Below are 21,513 nucleotides of genomic sequence, written 5' to 3' on the forward strand. Positions count from 1 at the left end.
CATTTCTAGTGCAACATGTGAGTTATTGGAGACTGAGTGGAGGACCATCAAAGACCCCCTGGAAGGACCCACAGAGCAAATTATTACTGTAGTCTTTATATTTGCATTTATTTTTCTCAAGATCAAAGTGTAGTATTACATCTCACAGTGAGATTATGGGGGTGATTCTTCATGTTAAGTTCAGTGTGTGACCTGTACCTACTATATTTCTTTTTTTCATTTTCCTTATTTACTGTATAATATGCTAGCATTTGAGTGTCTCAAACACTGAACATTTGTACAGTCTCACCCACAGTATAATATGTTCTCTATGTGACTACAGATTTCTAACATCAAAAATGTTCCACACACTATAATCACTTTTCTTTCATGACATAAAGTAATTTTCTAAGTTGGAAAATTTACCGCAAGTCAGCACCTCTCCATTACACCACAGGATGCTAAACCTCTATCAAGAAATAATGAAAAAGGTTTTTTATGTTGCTACCCTAGGTGCTGTTTTTTGCTTGTGGGTGTGATTTTTGTGATTTGGCACAAATGTATTGCTGCCTTCCCCCAAAAGGGAAAATGAGGGAAAAACTGATGCAGATTAAATTCAGGGAATCTATGGGACAGTATCGTGTTATCAGCAAAGTGCCATCAGACTAGGGGTCATAAATGTGTACATGCATAAGATGAATGTTTTCTGCACACATGGGCCTCTGGGATAGAGGTTTGGTCATTTTATCAGAAGGGAGAGAGGTGGAAAGAAATGGAGATAGAGAACAGAGGTCGTTAAGCTTCCTCGACACCACTATCCTTTGCAAGTTTAATCCCTTTTTAAATGAGTTAAGGTGTTAAATGAACCTGTGTTGAAGCTAAATTAAACTGCACAGCTATCATTAGAAAGGTTTCTATTAAAGAGCCTTGTATTGGGAAATTGGCTCTAGAGCCTCCTGGCCTGATAAAGCAAGAATATTTCTAATTTCCTACAAGCTGCACTTGTTTTAACCCCAGGGGTTCAGCAAGGCAACAAAATAGCCCCATTAATTCTATTTGAAAGCAGGCTGCCAGTGAAACACCCACCCAACATGCAACCTCTGATGATTTGTGCAGAGGAGCTTCCGTTCCAATATGGTTTCAGCCGGGCTCACAGATTCTGAATTATTAACAAAACAATATATTTGGAATTAATTGTCATTTACCACAGCAATCCTACATAAGGAATGCCAGCACAGTATAGAAAATGTGACTTCAAAAAAGGAAAAAAAAATAGTCTGACTTGTATTTCATTGTAGACAATATGAACATGCAAAACATGCATGATAAATTATAGATTATATATATTATAGATTAAGAGATTATATGTTTTATCATTTGTTTGTAGATATACATCTATTCCTCATATTCACAGGACAAAGGCAATTAGGAATAACAAACAGTCAAAAATAATGAAATAATAATAGAATGAGAAACAGATGATGTAAACAGGTGATTGCAAACATGATTTGTTCCAAAAGTAATACTAGTCCTTTAGGAGCAAAGATAAACACAGATGGATCACCAGTTTATCAAGAAATGTATAAGAAAATTACTGCAACATCTTAAAAATGTTCCTCAAACAAAGATAATGCCGTTTATGCACTGAAATACATTGAATCCTGAAGTATCCTTGGATGTTTTTAATGATATTATGTATCATAACGGTGCAATATCCAAATCCTTTGGGTTTTTTTCTAGGCCTGTGGTGTTATGGGATATAGGCAGGGTGCGATTTGTTGGTGGGGGGGTGTTTACATCCCTACTTCTGCTAAATCAATTTCATCCTTGGGGGGACAACCAACCAACTGAAATAACAGGTGGGTTGTGACTGAGTTTTCTTACACCTATATCCTACATTACTGGCACTAACGTTCACCTGAACTGAACTGTTGGTAGTCTCAGAATTCATTCCCGTGCACTGGAGCACCGTAAAGGGGGGGTAAATGAGACAAATTCATGGGGTCCAGCATTTGTGTGTCCAGTCAATACAGGTTAGAAGTTGTGAAAATTTCGTCTAAGATCCGTTGCATAATAGAGGAATAGAATCCGGGAGTTGGACGTTGAAAGTATGTAAAGTTTCACTTTCGTTTTGTTTAGTTACGCTAGGTACAGACTGTACCCCTGCATATAAAACTGCCCCTGCTCCTCTGTTTTTTTGACAAATCGCATCTAGGATAAAGGAGATGTTAAGGCCCCTTAATACTGGATGACATCACAACACAGACGGACTCTGACATACTGTAGATACACAGAAGCACAACATGGACGACTCCATGGAGGAGATCCACTCACCCTGTACATGAAAAGACTTATTCCAATTGTTATTTTTAGGGGATTATATAGTACACTGATGAAAACATTCTAAATATTGCTTTTAGTTTCTGCAGATTAAATCCTCCTAAATCTTTAACCAAAGTTACACATGGCTGTTTAGGATTTCAACCAATCAGAGGCCAAGGCTGATTAAACTGTAACTGGTTCTAATTGAGCCTAATAATGATAACTTTAATTAATAACTACAAATAAAATAAAACTAAACTAAACTACTGCATAATGTTTTTAGTTGGATAGATACACCAAAGACATTACAACAAACAGTATAAACCAAAAACATATTTTACCTGTTACAGGCTCTTACCCAGAAAAATAAGTTTTAATTCAACTTTCTCAGCCTCATCCTTCATATTCTGACCACCCATAGATCTTGTGAACCTAAAGCACAACTCGTCTGACCTCTCTCTTCCTGCCTTGGCCCCTAGGCCCAGTCCACTTTGTCTAATAGAGATGTTGAGCAGAGAACACAGAAGGGAGTGAGCTAAAAGTCTCTCAGAAGAAAGAAGCAGATTATATATAGCCACTGATTAAGGCAGAGATGAGAACATGACCTACATGCATAACAACATTTTCTCTCACTTTCTGCAATAGAAGAAGCCTTGGTCCAGGACCAGGACTCTACAACTGGGAGAATCACTCTAATTATAACACCAGAGTCAGATTTCAATGCACACCTCATTAATATTTCTCTCATTATTGGGTTAATAATGTTTTTAGTGGTTTGGGAGACTTGGGAGAGCTGCTGGCATGCCAATGAACCTTTGCTTTCTCTGCACCTGTCATGCAGGTAAAAATGATCACTTTCATTCATTGTGCTTCAAGGGTTATCAGATTGTAGTGGAAAAAGATAACTCCCTCTCACACAAAAAAGCCTGTGTTCTCAAAATAGGCGCTCCCCTGGGAGATTCATGGGGGCTGAGGGAGGTGGGGGAGAGCAAGACAGTTAAGGAGGGAAAGAAAAGAGGCAGAACGGGCTTTCTCCTGTCCCCATCAATCTTTTGGATACCGTCCCAATGATGCCGTTGACCGGGTATCTGGTCGGCTCCAACAGCGTCAGTGCCGGCAGGCAGCAGCGGGGAGTCAACCTCCCTGAGATTCAATCCAGATCCTTTTATCAGCCACCTGAGGTTGATTTAACACCACTGTTCCTGGACAGTAAAAGTGCTTGATTATAAAGCCAATCAGTCCCTTCCTCTCACTCATCTCCCTCAGCTCCAGCCCATTACCCAGAACTGCTGCGCTGTGTTGTCTGGGCTCCTGCCGACGTGGAGAGGACGCAGGGAGGCAGGTCATAACAGCGAGACCAGATCAAAGCTGATGGTTGTGTATGTGTGAGTAAATTATATGCATTAACCATAAAGATATGCACCCTTTGAAACTGTAAGACAACATACAATCTGATGAAATAGTTGCGATGCTTGACTTTCAGCTGCCAGCATCTCCGGCTTAGATCTTTAGTTATTAACATGCCAGTATACATGTCGCAATTTACATTCAGAGTACACTGCATACTGTAACTACTATGATGCACACTGATGCACAAATGTTGAACGTGAAATGTTACACTCCATCTTAATGAGGAACACTTGTGTAACTGGGGGCAAAGATGGAATTAGATTTTGCTGGAATTCAATTTGGAAAGGTTACTTTCTGCAATATGTTGTGTGTAGCGATGCTAGATTTCCTACAACCATCACAGTGAGCACGATTTGCAGTGCATTTAAGTGGATAAAAACCTGTTGAAACCTTGGCCACATGATATCCTATATATAATTTGTAGGTATAACTTTGTATCTTTTAAGGCATGCACTCAAAGTCAAAATGCAAACATTTAGCTAGTTAATTTAGTTCATATTCTCTTAATTTTTGTCAGGCATCTATGCAAACAGAATCCAACATATGACAACTAGACTCTAAGTTAAATTAGAAAAAAAAAATGGGCGTACTGTTTGCTTTTGTCTTTAATTTACAGGCATGAATTCGCACAGGAAAATTTGACCAATCAGATGGATGCATGGCATCATGGACCATGTATTCACCATGTATTCACACTACATTTGACAGCTCAGCTAGCCTTAGATTAATTGGTGTCATTAGTATCATATTGTCATCACTATATTGAAGAGTGCTATCAGTACTACAGTAATTAACAATTACTTTGATAATCAGTAATTGGTTTGAAAAGATAGAGTCTAAAGTGTAAATTCTCTGATTCCAGCTTCTCTGTGATAGTAAATTGAATATCTTAATTAACAATGAATAGAATCATTGCAGTTGCAGTTCTACAGCTCTACTCATGTTCCTGAATTTCCTAATATCACCCAGTCCTGGCTTCAATTCTGTTCCAGACACAGATGTAAGTACCTGCAAATACAACTGGAGTAGAGTAGTAATTTTGTGAGGAAAAGACCAGCTCAAGAAACTAGAAACACTCATTTTATTCTCTTCATGTACTGTATATCCAGAGAAAATTACTTTTTTTTTTCCCTTGTGATTTTTAATGTGTGCAGACAGATGTGCTATTGGTGACTTCATCACCTTTTAGCAGGTAAACAGTGACAGGCGGCAAGCAGGGGAACACTGAGACAGGCTGCTGCATGCTCACTTAGAGTCGTAATTATGGAGAGATAAAACTCTGTCACTGCACATTATGGGGCACTAAGTATCATTACACATCATTACTGCTGTTTTGTTAATGCTAGTTGGAGCTGTGCAAAGTAAATATTGGGACTGTACCTGCCTGGCTTGTTTTATATATTTAGTTTAGGTTAGTTTATTTCATTCATAAAAATAAAAGAAAAAATAAATCCTATATTTATACTAGATACATCAGAAAAAATGCATATGCAATAATTGAGCATATTAGTACTGTAATGTAGTTGGGCAGAACAGCAAGTCTGGTCTAGATTTTAGTTAAAATAAGTGAAAAAGTGAGCAGAGCTTACTAATACCACCGCCCAGTCACATAAAACTTTAACCCTCCTGCTCATTGATATTCTGCCTACCCAGGGGTTCATTTTTATTCTTAACATTCAATCTTTTTCAAAACGTATACAAAATTTGTACAAAAAAAAATTAAAAAAAAAATGGAGAGAGGGGCACATGTAAAGAATATGTGTGTGAAATTTGAAAAGAATCAAGTGAATAATGTCCGAGACCTGTGAAAATGTGTAAAAAAATAAAAAAAATAAAAATCCAAAAATTTACATTCCAGCATCAACCTGTGCACTACACCTCTCCTAGTGATAAAGAATATGTGTGTGAAATTTGAAAAGAATCGGGTGAATAGTGTCTGAGAAATCGGATGGGCAAAAATCTCAGTCAGTCAGACGGAAGGACGGATGGAAGAACAGATGGAATTTGTGGTATGTTTATATATTTATAGATATACCATGAATTTTATACCAGAGTGTAAAATATTACTGAATATTTTAATAACACATTCTTTTTTACAAATGAAAATACAAAACTAACACAATCTGTCTATGAAGAGTAAACTGTGTAAATAAACAGTATATTACCTTTACACTGGTTTTAATATTCATACAGATACAGATGGACTCTATTGTTCCCCAGGGCTAATTCAGTTTCATATATTGAGTATGTTAATATGTCCAGAGGTTTTAAAGCAAAATATGGAAAACTTCAGCACTCACGAAGTTATAGCATAAAGCTAGGACATGCAACTGTTGAAAAGAGTCCTAATTGTAAATGACTGTCCTTGGTCGATCATGGAGATCGCTTGAGTGGAGCTGGAGATGGACTCTTACTGCTGTCAGTTGTGTTAGGTATAATGGCTTCATACTCAAACCCATTGTTCACAGTTCACAATTTACATAATGCTTTCATGTTAGGATTTCTATCCTTTTCAATGTGTGCTACAAAAGACTCTCATAACACTAACAACACACATAATCACACACAAACACACTCATATACAGTAGAAAAGGTGAGACCAGGCAGCCCATTCAAGTCTTTAACAGTGGAGGAGACTAATGGCACATAGTGGTCTGGACAGCACTGGATGACTTTTCATTTGATTTCCCTTTCATTATTTGTCCAAAGCAAACAACATGACATTGAAAATAACCTGATGAACAAATAGCTGCCTATTTGTCTGTGGCTTATGAAACAAGTTTAATTTCCAAGGAGAGGATAGAAAGTTTTATGTATACCACAACACATCCACATTGATGACATGATTCCGAGCAGGTCTTTCTCAATTATGAACATTATGGGCTAACAGAAAACAGCAAACAATGTCAAAAAGTGAGACTTGTTGGTGATGTTAGTTTAGTATCACTGAGCTTTAGCACTGACAGCTGAGAAGTCGAATTATTTCTCCAATATGATATGAGTACTTCACCAAATTTTTTTTTTGTTAAATCAAAGCGTTTTGCTCCATAACAAAGTGGTGTCAAATGGCACAGCACACAGCACGGTCACACGACAAACAAGATACCAAATGCACCACTCCAACACATGAGTGATTAGTTTGATCATTTGGCAGAAAAATACTGAATTGGTTGTTATGCTCTGGAAATAAAACGATAACAGACAGACAGATGGACCAATATGCTGATTACAAACTGAAGGAAACTAAAGGTCAAAACTGGCTTTTGGTACAGAAAAACATATTTTCTTCTGCTAGTCAAAGGTCCTGTCCATGTTTGTGATTGTGATTGTGATGGTCCTGTCTATGCTTTCCCAAGGACATTGAGGCATATTCAAGCTCAGTGGCAACTGGTGAAATTATTTTTTTGTGCAGTGCAGTATACAAGTCAGTTTTTGAATGCACTGTAACCACATATCACCACTAGGATACACCAAAGCACATGCACCACTATTTTAAAATACTAATTTCAATAAAAATTAAAATACACAGTATGTGTTTTCAGTGATGTATTTTTTTTTATCAAAGTGGCTATTGACACAGTAATGTGGCACGAAATATCGGTTTGTCTATTACCACAGAGCCAATCAGCGCCTTTGTTATATCATGTCTAGACTGGCAACTTACATCCCGCAAAAGTACCGAGGCAATCATATAGCGAATAGGTCAACTTGAGACACAGCAGACATTTAGCTCACTCAGTAACGTATCAGACTGCAACCCAGAAGATGCAGGTTCAATTCCAGAGCAAAGAACACCATAAAACAACATATAGAGTATTTAGAACAATATTTCCTATTCTATACTATAACCAATTTGTCATTTCTTCCATCAATTGCCACAGTACTGTTGTAGCAAAATGCACAAAAGAATGCACTGAAGTACACACCATATATCACCACAGTACTATGACAATGAGAGGCTGATGAGTTCATGTAACAGCAGCCATGATTGGCTCTAGTACAGATGTTGACATTTGATTGGTCTGTGGCAATAGACAAACCAATATTTTGTGCCACAGTACTGTGGCAGTAGCCATTGCCATTTTTTATATGTAAATTTCACCATCTATCCTTCAAATATGCAAATTTTTCCATGAATCTATTGTTAAAGTCAGACATGTCCCTGACAAGTGTCTTTTCCACTGATAATATGGACAATGCGTTTAGACCAGTGGTGAATGTAGTGCAGGCAACCTGCTGCTTATAAACACATCTGTGGTATTACCAGCAGACCTATTCACTGATTGTATTTCTGAGGAAGCTCGTAATTGTTTTTGGGATGTGGGTGGTGCTTGAGCACAACCCCTCACCCCCCCCCCCCCCCCCCCCCAAGGCTCTCCTATCTCTTGTATTGGAGGGAGTCTACTGCACACGCACCATTTATAACGAGAGTCTATTATGGTAAAGGAGCGAGGTCAAGGGCATCACGGATGGGCAGCCCACTACTTTTAGATTCATAACTTTTGAACCAGACAGTTTAAGACAAATATTAAACATAATTGGAAAGGTCTAAATGCCATCTTAAACATACTTAAAGGGCAAAATTTTGTTTCAAATATTTTTCAATGAAAAACATAAACTATTGTGTCACAGATGGACAAAAAATGAACGTCTATTTTTTGCAAGAATTACAAAGTTCTCAAAAGTGAAATTCCTATGACATTTTCATCCTAAAATTTATTCAGAGTATACCTTAAACCCTCTATTTTACAACCTAATAATTGGTTAGAGGGAAAAAATATTTTATCATACCTAAATAGCAGGAGTTTTGACAAATGGCAGCATCACAGATGGACAACAAAAGTAAATATCAAATTAAATACTTTCATTTTAATTATCAATATCATATACTTTTTCCATAATATTTACAACATACAAATAAAATTAATGTTATATTCAAATGTATTTTGCATAGATATATGCATTTACTAATTTTAAACACTGTGTGTTTAGAATATGACATAAATAATATAATAGTCAAATATCAGTGTATTTGGAATAAATGTACTTTATTTATGATAGTTTATATAATGAACCCTGAATGACAGCAGAAAACCTTGTCACTTTCCAGACATTCACACTCATAAAATGCCTCAAAAAATTTTTTCACGAATTTTTTTCTCATTTCAAAATACATTTTCCAAAAAATTTAAGTAATTACCTACCCAAATATAGAAGTTTGGTGTAGATTATTGTAATAAAAATTTTTTGACCATATGTTAACCTTCTCTTGACTTCGCCCAAAGGACGAGCCTCGGGTGCAGATTTTTGAGCCCTAAACAGGAAACATGTCACTTGACTGCCCACAAAATGACCGAAAACATTTTCAAACTACACTTGAATGTAGATTATACACGGTACTCATGGGCTGTATCATGTACAGCTCATTTATTTCAATATTAATGTTTTGTAAAATTATTTTAGGTGATTCCTATCGTCTTCTTCGTCATGTGAGACAGGTGGGTGTCTATTGACGAACCGCCACTGTTCAAACCCTATATCACAGTGAGGTTGTGCCACTGACAATACTTTCTTCACTCACCATTCCTTACAACACAAAGAGGGATGGACTGTCCTCGTGCAGAAACAGAGGAGAGCAGGAATGAATATGTTTATTTTTAAATAGATATTCATGTTTTCAAACTACAACTGAAACGATTAATTTATTAATCACCTCAAATCTATTAAAACAATTTATTTGATTACAATTTTCTGAATCGAAGCTTCATTTCCTTCATTTTTCTGCCAGTAAATATTGGTTCCAATGTTGTGTTTCACATGGACACTTACTGTGACGCATATGATGCCAGGATCAACACAAACAACATGGACCATCACTCAGAAGAACAAGGACAAAAAGAAAGAAAATGTCCATATGCTCACTTTTCTTCATTGTAACCATCATTTACTCCTTTTAACTGGAGTTCTACTGGTCCAGTAGAAGCTCAAGGCTAGAACTTTTAAGCTTTCAGACAAACGTTAAAAATATTTGGCTTCATTTTTTTAAGTTGTATGTTAGTTATATATTAAGTTGTTAGCAAGTTAGTCAGTTGGATACAAATGTGTTGAAGACTGCACTACACATATTGTTTGTAGATGTCTTTTGACTTGTCTACTGTTCATGTATATATATATATATATATATATATATATATATATATATATATATATATATATATATATCAACTTAATCAACATCATGTAATGTAATCAACATGTAATCAACATCAAATTAATTGATTACAAAAAACAATAGATAGCTGAGGCTCTATGTCAAACTTTTGCATTCACGGGCAATTCCACTGTGCAAATTAACCCTCACTCTTTGACACTTTCGTTAACAGGTCAGTGTTTTCGTATGTCGGCATAAGGACTGGGCTGGATTTTGCCACTGGGTGTCACACTTCCACTCAGCAGAGGAGAAGAAATGAGACTACCAAAACCTCAGACTGAGTAGAAAGCAACTCAATTACACTTGGGGGCAGTAATGCACCTCTATGTGGGTGTGACAAAATCAAACCAGCAGGAAATAATAAGAATAAGAAGCAGGTTGAAACAGCACTATCTTCAGCTCTGTTGAGAGTAGAGCTAACCATGGAAGACTGAAGCCACACTGTCATCAGGTTTGCAATGATTTCCTTGTCAAGACTTCTTTCCTACAGTTCTGGATCATCTATGTCAGGGGTGTCCAATCCTGGTCCTCGAGGGCCGGTATCCTGCATGTTTTAGATGTATCGCTCTTCCAACACACCTGATTCAAATGATGAGCCTATCATCAAGCTCTGCCTGAGCCTGATAATGATTGTCAGGTGTGCTGGAAGAGAGAAATATCTAAAACATGCAGGATACCGGCCCTCGAGAACCAGAATTGGACACCCCTGATCTATGTCTTTGGGTTTATTTCTTTTGTCAGCTTTAAATCAGCCACATTGTCATATTGTTGCAGTTTTACTCTCTCATTTCCCTTTTATTTCACCCCAAATAACACACAAACTTTGTAGTAACCAAACACATCATGTACTGTGTCCATCATCTTCCTCCCTCAGATTCAGCTCACTAGTAAATCACTAATGGTGCATCAGACAATAGCAGCTCCATAACTCTAATTGTAACAATATAACAATACTAGCGCATTGACCTGTGGGGAACCACGGGTCATATTAATACCGATATCTAGGGACTGAAGTTAGTAAATGCGTCGTTCCTGTTTTTAACTTTATTTTCCATCACGCAGCGTGGTACTGCGCTTTCAGCCAACTGAGCAACATGATTGTAAGGCTATTGTATTCCAAAATGAATATTATCTCCCAAAATATTGGTTCTATCAACTTGCCAAGATATTTAATGTGGAGATTGGACTATTCCTCAACTGTAGGTACCAAATTGGCCAGGTAAAAACGTCTCAGTTTCTCAGAACTGTGCAGACACACACACACACACACACACACACACACCTACACACACACACCTACACACACACTCACACACACACACACACACACACACACACATAGATACTCTAATACCTTCCAGTATTATGATGTAGATTATGGTCATCACTTCATGTCGTTTATTATTGCACAAACCCAAGTGGAACTAGTGCTGAGACGCTGTTGCAATCAGGCTGTGGGACACTTTTTAATTTGACACAAACAGTCGCAATGGCAAATGTCAGTTCAGTGAGTTTAAGCATCTGTTAGGGCTGCATGGTTTTGGCCAAAAATTAAATCTTGATTTTTTTCTTCTAAAAACTCAATTTTCGATTTCAATTTTTGGGTAAAACTACAAAAGATAACAGAAGTCGGCATGCAATTTTTGTGAGCAGCCCACAATGCAAGGCACCGCTCCCTATTTCAAATCTGTGATGGTATCACAGAACCCCCAAAAATGCTGTGATGGGCTCACAGAAGATATACCAATGTAGGTCAGTGACAGGCATCAGTCATGCATGCGTGTGTGCGTGGACCACGTAATATGAGTGATCCCCATGCAGTTATATTTAAATTGGGGGATCTGTGCGTGGAGGAGACCAACCTAGAACCCCCTGGAGGGATTATATCTGTGGCCTGGCCTGGGAACGCCTCAGGATTACCCCGGAGCTGGTGGATGTGGCTGGGGAGAGGGCTGTCTGAGCTACTCTGCTGAGGCTGCTGCCCCCGTGACCCGGATTGGAAGAAAACGGTACTGTACGGATCTGTGTGGGACAACATAAGATGAGTGATCCCCATGCAGTTATATTTGAATTGGGTGATCTGTGCGTGAAACCAAGGCTTACATTGGTATCACTACTACGGGCCCATCACAGATTTAAGGTTCATAGTTAATATACAGACTTCTGTGAAAGACCACTCTCACAGATAGGAGGAGGAGCCTACAGTAGCCCGCAGGCACGCTGCCCGGAGGCACAAGAGAGATGAAATCAATTTGATGATTTCCAAATTGTCCTAATTTAAAAATCCAATTTCAATTTAAAATCAATTAATCGTGCAGCCCCAGCGTCTATACTGGACTGGACCAGCAAACCAGGAATTGACCCAATGGGCATATCCAAAACCCTGGTGATACTGTACTGTTTCTAAGTAGAATTGTTTTATCTTCCATATGGACTTCTCGTTGGAGTTTGTGTCTCTGCTAGAGGAGATCTTTGTGTTCAGCTCAGCTGACAGTGAATGTGACCATGTGTGAAGACGTACTGGAACTCACCATTGAGACCATGACATCTGTTAAATTCAGAATCAGAGCTGCATAACTCATGGAATCACTTTGTGCAGTTATATAATCACTAAAGGTGTAAGTTAAAGGTCCAGTCTGGGTATGGTTGTATTTCAGAGCAGAGAGAGGTACCATGGAAAACTGTACAACAAGTTGAATTAAAGTCACAGCTTTTTTTAGAGCATTTTTTAAAAACATTTCTCTATTTTTTTACTATTTTATTGCCCTGTTTACTCTAATTCTAAAGCATATTTTACAAATTTTACATTTTTTCAATGTTTGCACCTCTCATCTACATATAAACACATTATGCAGAACAGGTTTCCAGAGCGTGACAATGTTCTCCAATGTCACGACATTGGAAATTTTTTTTAAATGCCTTTCAAAGTGAAGAATTTTAAGAACAATAGTGACACACTGCAATACACTTACACCTAGGGCTGCTCGATTATAGAAAAAAAAAATAATCACGATTATTTTAGCAATAATTGAAATCACGATTATTAAAAACGATTATTTGTTAACCTTAAAGTTGTTTATTTTTTTCTTGCAAAACAATGTAAAATATACTCTTTAAACATAATAAAGCTTTTAACCACTAAAACAAAGTATGTTCACTTTTGTACGAAACAAAAAAATCTTTGAATGCAAATAAGTGTACTGTAAATTCAAGTATGTTTCCTTTTGTAAATAAATAGTGCACTGTAATTAAACTGCTATAGACTTGCCATAGAACTGTAGCAATTAAAAAAAAAAAAAAACAGCTCATGTAAAGTGCAAATTATAAATTCAAGTATGTTCAATGTAGTATGAAACATAGTAAGTTCAGTGGCGTGCCGTGAGGTTTCAGTTAAGGCCTTCTGTATACATCAGCCATCTAGAATACGTACGTTAGGGTTGTACGGGTTAGGTTAGGTTAGGTTAATACGGGAGTTGCAGCGTAAAGAGATTCGGAAACTGAAGATTGCATTGCGGACGAAGTTGTAGACGGAGTTGTTTTTATGTGTTTTAGGTTTTTCATAAGATTATGATAAAGGTGGCGGTGGTTAAACTTTAGATGGTTAAAAAGGTTTGTTGTGTTAGCGGTCGGTGCGGACACAACTACGAAACACTTTTTGCACGTGATGTGTTTTTGCTCTTCGTCTTCTTCATCAAACCTAAAGTGATTCCATACAATTGAATTTGACTTGCCTTTTTTGTTTACCAAGCACTTCTGCAGTGATTCTCCTGCCATTTTCCAGACCACTAGGTACAACTTTCCTCTTGGGGTGGACCTGCCGGCTAGCAGGCAGCAGTAGCTTAGAGGGGGGCGGGGCAGAGCAGCTCATGCTAGCTTGCGTGCGCGTGAATTAAAACGACTCAAAATTAATAATCATTTTTTCTTGATTACATAATTTTTGTAATCGTTGCGTGTAATAATCGAAATCGTAATTGAATTTCGATTAATTGCACAGCCCTACTTACACCTACTGTTACGTTATGAACCTTCATCTGGAACATCAACTAAAGGTCATACAGATGTATACGTCAATGTATTACCAGCAGTAGATGTCACTCACCATGAAGACTTTTGGGAGACAAACACATATAGTTGTGCTGTGGCCAGAACTATATAATATAAAGAACAGAGTACAACAAATCAAACCAACAAGTTAAGGTAAGATTGTAACTTCATCACTGCTCAATTTCATGACGGACTAAAGCCTCTGCATCTGCTGCTTCCAATACTATTGAAGTCTGTGGTGTCTACAGAATGAAATCCAGCACAAACAGTGGTTTGACATGAGTGTTTGTGGTTGTCTTAGCATTGTATGAACTAAGATATTTTGTAAAAACAAAGGTTGTGTGGACAGAATTTTTATGAAAAAAGAATCATAAAGGTAGAAAACTGTATAGCAAAAATCCATATTAGTGTAGACAGATCACAAGTTCATTTTTGTTGTATTGTAAAAAGTGCAATATATCATTTCAGAATTATCAATAATCTGTGAATTTCTTAGATAAAAAAGCAAATAGACTAAAATCACAACTGCAAATAGCAACATTGTCTACAAAAATAGAAATATAGAAATAGTAGTTTTTGTGACACTCCACAAAAATGTAAAAATTCCTCCAACCATATTCAGATTATTGTGATTCTAAATAATAATGGACTTTTAGTATGCATGTAAACATCCTTAATGTATCTTTTTTTTTTTTCTCTCTCTTGTGAATCCTGGCTAGTTAGCTCAACTCTCTGGTTAAACACATTAAAACACAATGATTACGATGTCAGATCACATGACATTATAACATGAACTCCTGTTCTCATTAAACTCAGACAAACTTGATTCAAACACTCACCAAATGCAAAGGGAATAAGAGCCAAAAACTGAAACTACATTCCTTAATTTGCTGTAAAATTATGTATATGCAATCAAACTTATAGTGTAAAACTTATATATTTTCCAATTACAAATGACAATCTGTAAAAGATTGTTTTATATTTCAAGATAAAGCATAATCCATCTAGAGACCAAAACGTAATTATTCCTCCACTGTGCCTTCATAATAGACTGCTTTACTCAGCCAAACTTCAGGAACACTTTCAAGTTCACCCTGCCATTCATGGCACTGAATCTCTGAGCCTGTGTGAAAGATTAAGAGTGGAGTGGAATCATAATAAAGGTGACAGAGGCTCTCTCATGGGACACCTTGCCTCGAGGCACACAGAGAAATCTGACTTTATAATGCACTTATATAAATTCCTTAGGAATTTATATAAGTGCATTTTTACATACACTGCATAAATAGAGAGTGCAGGCAAAAACTTCAAAAGAAACCAGTCACAAACAAATTCATCAAAACCTTATTTTTGAATTTGTAAAACTAAGTGAACTGTTTTTATTTTAAATGACTGTTAGATATTACCAGATAGCTGTGTATTATCACACTAATTACATGATCATGTCTTCACTGACTCATTATTAAGAACAACAACTATCATCTGATGCATCTGAAGTCTGGAAATAGAAAATAAAGTAAAATACACGCTAACTACAGGTCTGCTTCAATGACGTCCCAGTACCACTGCAAAGTAACCATTGCTGTAGCCTCTCAGCATCTTTTTAATACTCAAATGAATTGTATATTTTCAACCACTATCTCCTTATTTGGCAAGCTCTAAGTGAGCCACGAGTGTTTGTGCTTGTAGATAAATACTACAGTGCCCACCATTACTCACACTGGCAGTTTCAAATAAGCTGTAGCGTACTGAAGCAGGGGGCAGGCGGTCTTAATGCTCATTTGAAATTCAAAGTGGTTTTCATAAATTATTCAATTTATATAAAACCACAAGAAAATGTATCCAGTGTATCCATTACAAACACAAGTTCTATGTTAAATAAATACAGGCAGATGAGGAAATTGGAGATTAAAAGTGTCTTCAACACATACTGTAACCTGAATGAGTGTGTTTACCTGTGTGTATGTAGGTGTGCGTATGTCTATGACTCACCCAAGTGTAGTCATGGTGACAATGGTGTACCAGAAGGATGCTGGGATGCTGGTGAACTTGCTGGAGCTGGAGCCCTTCTCTGCGTAGAACATGACAGTGGCGAAGATGATGATGGCCATGGTGAGAGAGAAGAGGAGGAAGCCAAGCTCCGAAGCACAACTCTTGAGCGTATAACCTAGGATCCGCAGGCCCTGCGAGTGGCGGGAGAACTTGAAGATGCGAAATACTCGAAACACACGCAGCGTCACAAAGGCGCCGCTCACATCTTCATTGTTGGTCATCACCAGGCCGATGTAGTATGGCAAGATGGCCACCACGTCGATGATGCTCATCACTGAGCGCATGAAACGGTAACGGCTTGGAGCTGCAAACAAGCGCAGCAGGTACTCGACTGTGAATATCATGACACAGGCGGTGTCCATGCAGAAGAACGCCACTGTGTAACGTTCACCACATGGCATGTCTTTCTGGTTGGCAGTAGAACCACAGGGCACTGTCTCAACCACATTTGTGATGACTGAGATAGCGATAAAGAAACCAGTCACATAGTAGAAGACGAGGGCCATGGTGGAAGTATGGGGGTTCTCAAAAGCCCGCCACATGGTCTCCCTGAAGTTCATGTTGGGCAGCTTCATGTCCTTGTTCTCCTCCTGATCATCCTGAAGGCGTTCTAAATTCTCCCTTTTCCTGTCCTTGTACTCTTCGTAGCAGCAGTCACCAATGATCTCAGGGATGATGCCGAAGAAGGTCAACTCCTCATCGTAGGCTGAGATGCACTCGTGTCGGGGGTAGTGGAGCTTCCCGGTCCGGTAGAAGTTCAGGATGCTTCGGAAGGCATCAGGGTCACGGTCAAAGAAGTACTCCTTGGTTTCCTCGTTGTAAAAAAAGTCTTTTTCTGAGCTGCCCAGCAGGGTGTCTGGGTAGCGGTCCAAGGTGGTTCGCCAGGTTTGAAACCGACGACCGCTGACATTGAGGATGATGAGTTCGTCCTGTCTTTTACTATTGTCTCTGGGTGCAATGGGCATGGGGCAGTTGGCAACAGGCATCCAGCCAATTGCCGCTGCCCTGGCAAAAGGGAGCCATGCCGCCACTCCTGTTGCCATTGTAAAGCCGGCTCTTCACAGTAGACCTCCTCACCTTCAGACCTGTCTCTGCTCTAAATGATTTTGCATCTGACAAACATACAGAAAAAAGAAGACAGATCAGTTCAGTTTGCCATCATGGCATTTTAGACAGACTGAAGATGGTGACATTTAGTTTTACTTCCCACTGGATTCCCTGTCAGTTTTCACTCCAAATCCAACCTGCCTAAAATGCCACTCATTCCAGTAAACAAAGAACAACTCTATGGCAGGTAAATGCTGTCTGCTCTTACTTTTGTGTGGGAAAGGAGTGTTCTGTTTAGGGTGTGTGTGTGTGTGTGTGTGTGTGTGTGTGTGTGTGTGTGTGTGTGTGTGTGTGTGTGTGTTTGGGGAGGTTGTGTCTTTTTAGTCTTAGTAGGCTGATTTGTAGTGAATTTGTCATTGATCTGAATGTCTTATATTGTTGTATTATAGTCTTGCACAGTAACTCGACAATTAACACACACATTTGCAAACATGAATAAATTAATAAAATAATGAATGATGAATAAATCCATCATTACAATACACTGAATACAAAAAGCAACGACAACCACAAACCATAAAGTAACATATTTGGAAAATGTTAGTGAACTGAAACCTGTTGATTCACAATAAGAAGGCGGCCTGCGTAAGATTTACCACCGTAGGTGTAATGAAACAAAACGCTCAGTCGAATTCAGAACACTTCACTTCATTAAATAATTACAAATAACGAACCAATCTGTTCTTTTATCACTGTAAGTAAATATCTGCTATACAAACAAACCCTGCACTACACTGTAAATGTGACCACAGATGTCAGCTGTGTACTTTTTCGTGCACAATGAAATGCGTGGTTCATTTACACACATTCTGAGATGCGTCTGGTAATTGTAAAAAAAAAAACACAAAAAAACACAAAAAAACACAAACTCACGGATAAAAGTGGTGGGAGAACCAATTCCTCCACTTCTTATTATGAAAATCCGATTATGTACAAAGACCAAGTCCTCAGTTACAGGTGTGAGGAGCCCGGACCCATCCAGAAGATGAAGATGAAGAAGACGGACGGGCTGCACCTCTGCCGGTCGGTGGACGGACTCCTGTTCGGAGCGGAGCGTCAGAACGCGGCCGTTAGAACAGGACGGATCAGCCTCTGAGATCCCAAAAAAACAAAACCCAAGAGAGGCAGGACGTCTGGGTGGACTCTGAAGGATTCTACATCATGTCTTCTTTGTTCTTTATTACCGGCAGTGTTTGGAAAGTGAGATGCGGCGGTGAGGAGCAGCGCGCTTCCTTCTGTTCAGCGCTCAGTCCAAAGTGCGCCTCTCTCACTCCGTGTGCCAGCCCCGGATCATCAGCCCCCCCTAACTAGCGTAAACCATCGTAAGTGCCCGTCACAACCTATCACTTCGGTTAAATTATGTCTCAGTAAGAAAAAAAAACGTAGTTGTATGGCAATAGGACAATACAGCTCATTAGGAGCATTAGATTCTCAACTTTTGTCTTTATTCTGTCAGTTTTGTAAATTAAAACAGACAATATTTCAGTACACTCAAAGCATCACACAAGAGTTTTATTTCTTTATTTTTTACATGACCTTATAGAACGCAGGTGTCAAACATGCGGCCCGGGGGCCAAATGGTCCAATTTGGCCCGTGGGATGAATTTATGAAATGCAAAAATTACACTAAGATATTAACAGTCGTTTTAGTTCAGGTTCCACATTCAGACCAATTCAATTTCCAGTGGGCAGGACCAGTAAAATACTATTATAATAACATAATGACAACTCCAAATGTTTCTTTTTGTAAATGTAAATATTTTCATGTATTTACACTAAAACAAAGTATAATTTCACAAAAAAAAATGTGAATAACCTGAACAAATACGAACAACTTGAAATGTCTTAGGAGAAGCAAATACAATTATAACAAGATTCTGCCTGTTACTAAATGTTTTTGTGTGTTTGTAGATCCACTGTGATCTGTAAGTATAAACGGAGGCAGAATATTGTTAAAATTACACTTATTTTTTTCAGTTTGTTGATGCTATTCACATTGTTTGAAAGGATAGTTTGTAGATGTAAACATTTTCATTATGTAAATGTACTTTTTTCGCTCTTAAACATAGAGAAAAGTTTGGAGTTGACATTATTTATGTTATTATTTTTGTAATGGCGCTAGTACAGGCACAGAATCCAAATGCAGAACTCAGAGGCGGAATATAAAGTTCAAGGGATTTATTAGTCACAGATTTCACAAGCAATTGGATAATGATAATGAGTGACACAATCTTGAGGATAATTGGTGGAGACTTCCTCTTCGGATTCGTCCTCCGGGCTGAGGACGTTAATCCCTTTCTCCGTTCGGTTACCGGAGCCTTATTCCCGACTAGGGAAAAGCAGAGGGAGGTCAGGGGCGGAAACAGGTCATACACAGGTAAGCTATCAAACAGGCGACAGGACATAAGGGTTGGACTAAACTCACGTACCAGAAGTCAGGCTAGATGATCAGAACCAGGGTAGCAGATGAGGCAGACAAAACCGACAGGGAGCAGGCAGTAGACAAAAACCGGGCAGGCAAAAACGGGTCAAAAACAGGTAATCAAACAGACAGACAAAATCAGAACGCTGGTAAGAACTACAAGAGTTACAAACTGGCGTCTGACCAGGGCAAGAGACTGAGTTTAAATACACAAAAGGGAGGGAAGACAACGAGACACAGGTGGCACAAATCAGGGCGGAGACAGGTAATCAGGGGAAAAGGTGAACACAATCAAGGAAGGGAAGTAAAGACAACAGACAAGACACATGAGGGAAAAATTAACAAAATAAAACAGGAAGTGACAAACAAACATGAAAGACAGACAAAACCAGACTAGCGTCTGGCTGCAGCCATGACAATTTTACTGGTTCAGCCCACTTCAGATCGAATTTAGCTGAACGTGGCCCCTGAACTAAAATGAGTTTGACACCCCTGTTATAGAATGACCCCTCCTACTCTTCTATTTCCTCCAGTCTTTGTAAAGTCTAGGCTACAGGTTTCTGATGCTGAGGCATTATTTATCAAGCTCCGTATTCAATACTGCATTTTTATTCCACAAATAATTTGTAAATTACCTATTAGTGCACTGTATATGTAAAGTTATGCAACTGTTTTTTCCCTTCTCCTTTTTTTAGGTCTTGATTTTTCTATGGCTATAATAAAGAATCCCAGTCAGGTGTATTATAGACTGTAGGAAATGGAAGGAGTAACCATGATGTCACCCACTGTTTTCTGGACTGACGTTTTGAAGCCAGTATTTTGCAGTGTTTCTTATAAATTAAACTGAGTGAAATCGAAACAACATCTCAGTGCACTCACCACATCACACAAGGGTTTTTATTTATTTATTTATTTATTTTTACATGACCTTATAGAATGACCCCTCTTAGTCCCTTATTTTCTCCAGTCTTTGTAAAGTCTAGGCTACAGGTTTCTGATGCTGAAGCATTATTTATCAAGCTACGTATTCAATATTGCATTGTTAAAAAATAAATAATTTGTAAATTACTTATTAGTGCACTGTATATGTAAAATTATGAAACTGTTTTTTTCCCTCTCCTTTTGTTAGGTCTTGATTTTTCCATGGCTATAATAGACAGCTAAAAAATCCCAATCAGCTGTATTATAGACTGTTTGTAAGAAGTGGAAGGAGTAACCATGATGTCACCCATTGTTTTCTGGACTGATGTTTTGAAGCCAGTACTTTGCAGTGTTTCTTGTAAATTAAACTGAGTGAAATCGAAACAATATCTCAATACACTCACCAAATCACACAAGTTTTTTTTTTTTTTTTTTTGCATGACCTTGTAGAATGACCCCTCTTTGTCTCCTATTTCCTCTAGTCTTTGTAAACTCTATAGGCTACAGGTTTCTGATGCTGAGGCAAATGGTGTTTTCAGAAGCACACTCAATTATTTTCCATCTTCATGTTACATACAATCTCTGTTACGTCAACAATATTCTGAGCCACATACATAAATGGAGTATGGATAAAAGCACAAATTCATTCACCTGTGGTTTAAAATGCAGTGATATAAGGGAAATTGTGCCATATTTTTTAATGATGGCAAAATCATAATTCTGACACATGGCATTACTTTAATAATGCAAATGAAAACCCTAAAGGTGTAACCTGCTATCCAGAAAGGTGTTAATTTATTCTACAGGCGAAAATTGTTGCTATGTAAGTGCATTTTTCTCAAGTAGGATGACTGGACTTAAATGATCAGTATGTTTTTAGTGAAATCTAGTGGTAAATTTGTAAAAACTGCAACCAAATGAATACCCCCTCCTCCCCCTCCACTATGGTGGCCACCAGAAATACAGCCCTAGTTAGAGACAGTTTCTGGTTTTTCCAGTCTGGGCTTTTTAGTTCAGGAGATATTGTTTTTGTGAACATTCTATT

At 38.2% G+C, this 21,513-nt stretch overlaps 1 protein-coding gene across 1 annotated transcript in view; it reads right to left on the reverse strand.

Annotated features, from left to right (window-relative positions):
- LOC115419266 (potassium voltage-gated channel subfamily D member 3-like) overlaps positions 1-18,355 on the reverse strand; it is a 138,504-nt gene extending 120,149 nt beyond the window's left edge. Inside the window, exons 1-2 of the mRNA XM_030133939.1 lie at positions 17,999-18,355; positions 15,959-17,130 (exon numbers count right to left, since the gene is read on the reverse strand). Of these exons, the coding sequence (XP_029989799.1) occupies positions 15,959-17,061 (1,103 nt within the window). The 5' untranslated portion in view covers positions 17,062-17,130; positions 17,999-18,355. The remainder of the gene's footprint in view (positions 1-15,958; positions 17,131-17,998) is intronic.
- Positions 18,356-21,513: the final 3,158 nt, after the last annotated feature.

This window comes from Sphaeramia orbicularis, chromosome 5 (assembly GCF_902148855.1).
Source record: "Sphaeramia orbicularis chromosome 5, fSphaOr1.1, whole genome shotgun sequence".
NCBI classification, from domain to species: Eukaryota; Metazoa; Chordata; class Actinopteri; order Kurtiformes; family Apogonidae; genus Sphaeramia; species Sphaeramia orbicularis.